This window comes from Papilio polytes, unplaced genomic scaffold (genome assembly GCF_000836215.1).
Source record: "Papilio polytes unplaced genomic scaffold, Ppol_1.0 DF823823.1, whole genome shotgun sequence".
Classification (NCBI taxonomy): domain Eukaryota; kingdom Metazoa; phylum Arthropoda; class Insecta; order Lepidoptera; family Papilionidae; genus Papilio; species Papilio polytes.
Genome location: NW_013525381.1, coordinates 1,486,323 through 1,493,450, shown reverse-complemented (window position 1 = coordinate 1,493,450; position 7,128 = coordinate 1,486,323). Strand labels below are relative to the sequence as shown.

The following is a 7,128-nucleotide window of genomic DNA, read 5'->3' as shown; positions in this document are numbered from 1 at the left end:
CATCCGCGAGGACGTCGTGCCCAGATATGCTCATCTAGATTAATTTAACCACCCAATTACAGTACTCCAATATGTGTGTCTCAGATTTTTTTGCATTTCCGCTTATCTTTACACTGGTTTTTGTAATGTTTTTTTATTTCGACATTGTAGTTATTTTTTTCCGTACTTATCGTGCACGTATTGTTAGATTAAGCTCTCAGAAACTTGTGTTGTTTCTAAGTAATAATGGTTTATGAATTAGTTTATCGAAATAGTGACAGCTTGTTTGCTAGGTGGATCATTAGCAGATCTGATAAGTATTCCTCGAGTTATTCCTCTTATATATTTGGAGCCATTTCTTGTAGTTTTGTTAGTTTTACAAGTGTTTATATAAATAATTACTAATAATACTCTACCCAGTTTTATACATATTGCATTTGTAACGTATTAGTAAGAAGACTGATTTTAAAACAAACATCCAAGTGATCTCTTCCGCCATGGGCTCCAGAACTTTTTTATGTTTTGTACAATTTTTTATTAAAAAATTTTTACAGCTTTGGAAATAATAATCTGATAGTTTATAAAAATGTACTGACATGAATACTCAATGTAATTTTAGTATTTGTATGAAAAATTCATCGTAAATTAATTTTAGTATTAGGATATTATTTGATTCTGTGTCGTCTCTAATTGTTGAATGTGATTTATTTTAAAAGTCTGAATAATCCAAAGAGTGATTTTGTCAATACCGGTAACCAAAAAGCTTTTTGTAATGTATAAACGCTTTTACCATTATCATTGTAATATGTTCTTGCCATTAGTTTTACTTTGTCTTGCCATATTGTAATAATGGATTACAATAGAAATACCAAAGTATGTTAATTTGAACGAGATGGCAACCGAATCTATATCAAAAACTGACGCTCTCTTGATGGTCAACACCCACCACGTACCACTCGCTCTTATTAATTATTTTAAGTTATTACCCAATTAGTATTACAATTAGTTATAAACGCGAAGCTTCTTTTGTAAATTGGTACCTTAAATAAAAAGACTGGCTCATAATGTTGTTTTTTTAGTTTTACCCAAAATAAATAATCTATTGCTGTACTCAACACCTTAAAACTTTGGATTGATACAAATATAATGTATGTTAATTAAAAGTTAAAAATGCTATCACACTGATGTCTAGCAATTATTGTTTTTTTTTTTTCATCTACATCACAGATACTTAAACGGCAGTCAGGACAGATTTTAGTTAAGCCTGTGGATCTTATTTCTCGTATATCTATTGTCTCGGGTATAAAAAAAACTCGGTCTTAGATATTAAAAAACTTTTTATCAATGCCACTATTTATCAACATAATTACGTATGAAAAGTACACAACGTACATAATTCAAATGAAATAAAACCTAAACAAATTAATAAATTAACAACGTCGGAAACAAACATTCATCAAAACTGTTAATAAATTAAACATTCATTCAAAACCACAATTAAAAAATAATTGTTTATAAATTAGATTTTTTGCATTTAAACATGCAATAAAATAATTATTAATGATTCCGTTCTCTAAGAGGAGAAACAACTGTTTGAATATTTTCTTTTCCAATTTTAACGGTTTTTCGTGCGAAAGATGGAGACTTTGGCGCGACTTGCATCTGATCTAGTTCTTTTTTCATTTTGTCCATCATAGAAGACTGCTTTACCATCATCATCGTAAGTTCTTCGTTTTCTTGCCGCAGTAGCGACAACTCAACGACTACCGATTGCTGATCTTGAATCTGAAAAAACAAAAACAGGTCAGAAAGATAGTCTTTTAATTTTAGTCTATAAATTGTCTATTACAAATTAAATCATGACATACCTGTTTCTGCAGCCGTTCGTTGTCAGTCTCGAGACGTGCGATCTCGTTAGCGGCGTGCGCGAGTAGTGCTCGCGACTGCTCCGCTACCGCTACCGCCTGCCCCGCCTGCTCCCGTGCAACATTACATAACCTATGTTTCTTCTCCACCTAAAAATATATAGAAATTTACATTCTCAGAAACACTTAACATGAATAGATTGAAGATATACTCAAAAGTAGTTAAAATTTTCACCTCATCACGAAGCATTTGAATTTGAGAATCGGATTCCTTTTTCAATATCTCCACATCTTCAATGAGCTCAGTTTTGATAGTGCCGAGCTCTCTGTGCGCCTCCTTCTCTACATTCTGAAGGCTCTCAATCAGCGTTACATTATGTTCCATTATCCGATTGTGTTCCTTTGCCAGAGCCGCTTTAGATTTCAGAATATTAACCAAGGCATCTTTGTACTCATTACATTCTAATAATGTATTATCTAAACTTATCTTGTATGTTGCTAGTTCACTTTCCATGGCCTCTTTTGAGTTATTCAATGCTTGTACTTTAGCTTCCAATTGCTCTAATTCTGTATCAGATTCTCTCAAGCGTGTTGTCAGAACTTGTACAATATCCCTCGTAACAGAGAGAGACATTTCAAACTTATTCTTATCTTTTATTGCTCTCTCAACTTCCAAAGTTAATTTGTTAACTTTATTTTCGTAATCGATTTCGGTTTTCTTAGATTCTGCTTTTAATTCCACTAACTCTTGAGCAAGTTTAGATTTTTCAATGTTTAAACTTTGATTTTCCTTTTCCAAGTAAAGTACTTGATTGTGAGCCTTACATTTGTGATCTTCACTAACACCTAATTTATATTTGAGTTCATTTATTTCACTTTCTAAATGTTGTATCTGCTGTTCCTTCAAAGACCAATGTTCTTGAATACTTTGACTGCGCTCTTCAAACTGTATTTCGCATAATTTTAATTTTTCATCAGCAGCCTCTTGAACTTGATCTAACTTTGCTTTCATTTCCCTTTCGTTTGTGACCAATTTGTCTTGTAAATTTGAAATCACAGCATCTTTTTCTGCAACCAATTGTTCCTTGATTGAAGCTATCAAAGACATATAATGTGATTTTATGTTTTCTTGCTCTGTTTTACATTTACTAAGGATTGCTTGCTTCTCTTCATCCATTTTTGTTTTCATACTTTCCAATTCTGCTTTGTATTCCCGTCTTATGCTCTCATTGGCCTCTAGAGCTAAGGCATGATGGCCTTTTACCATCTCCAACCTCTGTTTTGTTTCTTCAAGGCACATATTCATGTCAGTTAATTTGTTCTGCAAATCTTGACACAAGCTATCTCTAATAACTATAACTTCTTCTAATGCTGTTAGTTCCACTTGTTTACTGCTTACTTCATTCTCTAATTTATCACATTGTGATTCCAATTTACTTATCTCTTCCTGCAAGGTTTTAATATTCACAGCGGAATCTGAGTTCTTAAATGTTATTTCATTTTTCTGGATATCTGTATCACATAAAGTGATTTGACATAGTTTTTTTTCTAAACTATTGACATCTGTATTAGTTTCCGTTGGTAAAGTTGATTCAACTAATTTTCTTTGTAAAGCTGCAATTTCATTTTTCAAATCTTCAATTTGTTGATTATATTCTGTAATTGTTTCATCTTTATTTCTGGAACAATGCATATTTAAAATTAATTACCTGGTACAAAAATATTATAACAAAAAATGGAGGATGTTTATTAAAATAAGTCTAAGGATACCTGATTTCAACTTCTTGCTCCTTGATAAGGTCATCAGGTACAATTGTGGCTGACTTTTTAGTAATATTTTTCTTATTATCATTGCTATTCTTTTTTAATGAACTTGTTACTTTTGATTTAGTAGCTGTATAGGGCTTAACTGGTTTTGGCTGAAAATTTAAATTAATTGACCATTAATTCCAGTGAGATTCTGACAATAAAGTATAATGTATACTAAAACTATATAGTTTTTAAGATATTTTGGTAGTATGAACTTACAGTTACAAATGACTTGACACTGGAAACAGAACTACAATGTGATTGTGTATCACCATTTATTTTACTCGGGGTAACCAGTAATTTTTGTTGCAATTTTGGAGCCGACATCTTTGTTTTCTGACTAGATTCATTACTGGACTGAGTTTTATTTGTACCTGTAATGAGAATATTCTTAACATGTGACTTTTATGTAAACTATTTGATGGAATCTATATTTAAGACATGTGACCAAAATATGTTGAACACTTGTTTTAATTTATATTTGTTAATCACTCTAGGCGTATTTATCCAGTCAATGGAATATCGTATTAAAAATCAGCTGACCCTACATATGGGATTTCTAAAAAAAGACAAGTTACGTCTAAAATGGAATAAACAAAAACATAATTAACACTCCGTAACGATATATAATTTTTGAATCTTTTTGCAACCTTCACTTATTATTCTTAACATTAGTTAAAATATCGTTATTACTTACCTAAACGCAAAATCGGTTCAAATCTTTTAGCTTTTGAAAACATACTGAAAGTAAACTTCGACAAATTAAACGATATAGGTTCTGTAGAATTCGTCAATACGAGAATTTTCAAACTATTTTCACTTTAATGGATTCTACTTCTGTACAAGCTCGTTAACTATGCTTTTGTATCCTGTGAACTTTACAAAGGATCGCGCGCGAAATAAACGCGCAACAAAAATACCAGTTGCTTTCATCAAAAAACCGTTAAATTACGTTCCTTTCTAGGTAAGACTGAATTCTATGCAGAATTTTTGTGATTCTTTATGGTAATTTGATAATGTTTATTTATAAAATTAAAACAAATTCTATAAACAGTAGTGCAATAAGTTATTTGTTTTGAATTATCATAATACTTACAATAAATCTTGCGATAAAGAAATACTACAAAATTTCTTTTCGATTGATACGAATACGAAAGAATTCTGATATTTTTGACCATACGGCGGGCGCGGATGATTATATAATATCATATTAAACTGTCTGCATTAACATGTTAACATTTAAAGTTATATAAACTGCTTCGAAATATTCAGATTCAAGCAATCTCCGATTTTTCAACTTGTCATTATTTTTTTTTATTAAAATATTGGACAGTTTGATAAGCAATCCTTTGAAAAAACGTTACGATGGTCGACGCCGCTAACTGATTAAATTTAAATAAATGTAATGTATAAATAAATAATCACGAGACTTGCTTTCATTGTAAATATAATTTAAAAAGTTTAATAAAAAAAATGTGCAGCCCATTTCTTTAGAAATATATTTATTAATTATTACACACTTATCAAGATATCTTTGCTCATATTTACATAGATGGTGGAGGTGGTGGTACTGGTAGTAAAGGTGGAGGAGGAGGTACTCCCATAAGAGGAGCACCAGGAGGAGGAGGTAATCTGATGCCATGATTCTCCCATAATTTGGGATGGGATGGTGGCATTCGTAAAGGTTCAATTTTAAATGCAAATTGCAAAAAGAATTGTTTTGTATCCTTATTCCAGTGAGTCCAAAACTTGGTGTCATGCTTCTCTACCTCGCGACTTGGCACTTTAAATGCTATAGTCTCATAAGGCTCTGCGGCAAAGAGCAGGTACTGCCACCTGCGGTCTGGGGGCTCTATTTTCTGCTCATAAGCAGACATAAAGCGATGTCTTGGCTGCACACCTTCAGCAATTTCTGAAAAAAAAAAAAACAATTAAAAGATTAAATAATCTTGTTTTAAAGAACATAAAATAACTACGGATTTATAGATAGAATAATTTTTACAATCATAACTTTTGATTTTTTTAGTTGTGTAACATAAAAAGTTGTGTTTCTTAAAAAAGCCATAAGGGTATACTTATTGAACTCTTAATAATGTACAGCTTTTTGCTTTATTGAGAATTATAAAAAATACATGAGGCATAAAAGGTTAAGTGAAAAACAAAAATCAAACCTGGATAATCAACTTGAAAAAGCAAGCTTTGTTGGCCACTATCAGGGTCTTTTTGTTTTGTTACTCTATAACCAGGCCTACCAATTTTCACAAACTTCTTAGGCTCGATTCTTGGTTTTTCGGGTGCCAGTTGTTGTGGTGCTTCTTTGGCCTCCTTGGCAGCTCTCCGAGCCAAATTAGCTTGATGTTTTTTACCTTGCGTATGTGCTAAATAGCTTCCCTCGTTGTTATGAAGAGTTAAACAAAGTTTGCATTCATAAGACCCTGAAAATAATTTTCATTAATATTAAGATGACAAAACCTAAAGAGTACGTACTACGACAGGTTAAATAACTTACCCAAATGATTTTTCATAAAGTATGGGTCTTTATTTAAGTCAATAGTTTCCAAAGCTAGTTGACGAAGCCTTTCGCGTCGATCTCGGTTGCTTTCGGACCAAGAGGCTACGCCCCCACCCCCGGTTTTACCACCAGGTCTATTTTGGAAGTCCATTGTTAATTCCTTTAAGAACTTTTTAGGTAGATAGGAAAAACGAAATTAATTCTTTTTAATGATAGAAAACATTTGAAATTGTTGCAGATAACCAAAAATAAAACGCTATAACGGCGTCATTAGTGACATTCTGACATTGACGTTTGTTTTTGTTTTTCCAATAATGTTTAGGCCCTTGGATCTAACCTATTTGAGCCATTATTAAAATATTTAGTTTAAAATAAGGAAAAAATCAATGCAAAAAATACATTATTTATGTATACTGCTTAGAAAAAGCAATTTCAATGACGGCACATAATATTATTAAAATAAGGGACGCGCAAACATTCAAACAGAAACTGTAAAACAGGAGTAAACAAATATTTTTGTTAGGGCAACAAATGAAACGTCAAATCGTTTGGAAATTTGCCTTTTCTTTTTAGTTGTCAAAATAAGCGGAAGGTAATATTTTAAACTAAATCTCTTTTTATTTATTGAATCTTTGAGTAAAAGTGAATTATTACTACGAAGTTATTTTATCTTAATGTATTAATGTCGTACGTTGAAGTTATTTCATGAAGATTTGAATATATGTGTTAAAAATATTGTTTTAGGTAGGCCGTCAAGATGTTGATGCCTAAACAAAACCGTGTTTCTATCTATGAATACCTATTCAAAGAAGGAGTTATGGTAGCCAAAAAGGACTACCATGCACCTAAGCATCCAGATCTAGAAAAGATTCCTAACCTGCAAGTAATAAAGGCTATGCAGTCCCTCAAATCTAGAGGTTATGTCAAAGAACAATTTGCGTGGAGGCATTTCTACTGGTAAGT

General features: G+C 31.8%; 3 protein-coding genes across 3 annotated transcripts in view; 1 reads left to right on the top strand and 2 right to left on the bottom strand.

The window, feature by feature from the left end:
- Positions 1–1,474: 1,474 nt before the first annotated feature.
- LOC106103375 (spindle pole body component 110) lies at positions 1,475–4,624 on the bottom strand. Its single transcript, XM_013283118.1, has 6 exons — positions 4,351–4,624; positions 3,873–4,027; positions 3,615–3,763; positions 2,080–3,523; positions 1,848–1,994; positions 1,475–1,764 (listed from the first exon to the last, which is right to left on the bottom strand). Exons 1-6 carry the CDS (start codon positions 4,391–4,393, stop codon positions 1,537–1,539), a joined length of 2,166 nt encoding a protein of 721 aa, XP_013138572.1. The 5' UTR covers positions 4,394–4,624; the 3' UTR covers positions 1,475–1,536.
- Positions 4,625–5,135: 511 nt separating this feature from the next.
- LOC106103374 (splicing factor 3A subunit 2) lies at positions 5,136–6,452 on the bottom strand. Its single transcript, XM_013283117.1, has 3 exons — positions 6,163–6,452; positions 5,825–6,088; positions 5,136–5,565 (listed from the first exon to the last, which is right to left on the bottom strand). The coding sequence occupies exons 1-3, from the start codon at positions 6,314–6,316 to the stop codon at positions 5,198–5,200; spliced, it is 786 nt and encodes a 261-aa protein (XP_013138571.1). The 5' UTR covers positions 6,317–6,452; the 3' UTR covers positions 5,136–5,197.
- A 211-nt stretch (positions 6,453–6,663) lies between these two features.
- The window catches only part of LOC106103373 (40S ribosomal protein S10), a 1,479-nt gene continuing 1,014 nt past the window's right edge, over positions 6,664–7,128 (top strand). The window contains exons 1-2 of the mRNA XM_013283116.1: positions 6,664–6,757; positions 6,910–7,122. Of these exons, the coding sequence (XP_013138570.1) occupies positions 6,923–7,122 (200 nt within the window). The 5' untranslated portion in view covers positions 6,664–6,757; positions 6,910–6,922. The remainder of the gene's footprint in view (positions 6,758–6,909; positions 7,123–7,128) is intronic.

Excerpts from the sequence above, each read along its gene's own strand:
- LOC106103374 (XM_013283117.1), bottom strand. The coding sequence starts at position 6,316 with ATGGACTTCCAAAATAGACCTGGTGGTAAAACCGGGGGTGGGGGCGTA. Across the intron at positions 6,089-6,162 it reads CTTTATGAAAAATCATTTGG|GGTCTTATGAATGCAAACTT; the intron begins GTAAGTTATTTA and ends AATTATTTTCAG. Across the intron at positions 5,566-5,824 it reads TTTTCAAGTTGATTATCCAG|AAATTGCTGAAGGTGTGCAG; the intron begins GTTTGATTTTTG and ends TTTTTTTTTCAG.
- LOC106103375 (XM_013283118.1), bottom strand. The coding sequence starts at position 4,393 with ATGTTTTCAAAAGCTAAAAGATTTGAACCGATTTTGCGTTTAG. Across the intron at positions 4,028-4,350 it reads TGAACCGATTTTGCGTTTAG|GTACAAATAAAACTCAGTCC; the intron begins GTAAGTAATAAC and ends TTCTCATTACAG. Across the intron at positions 1,995-2,079 it reads TTCAAATGCTTCGTGATGAG|GTGGAGAAGAAACATAGGTT; the intron begins GTGAAAATTTTA and ends ATATATTTTTAG.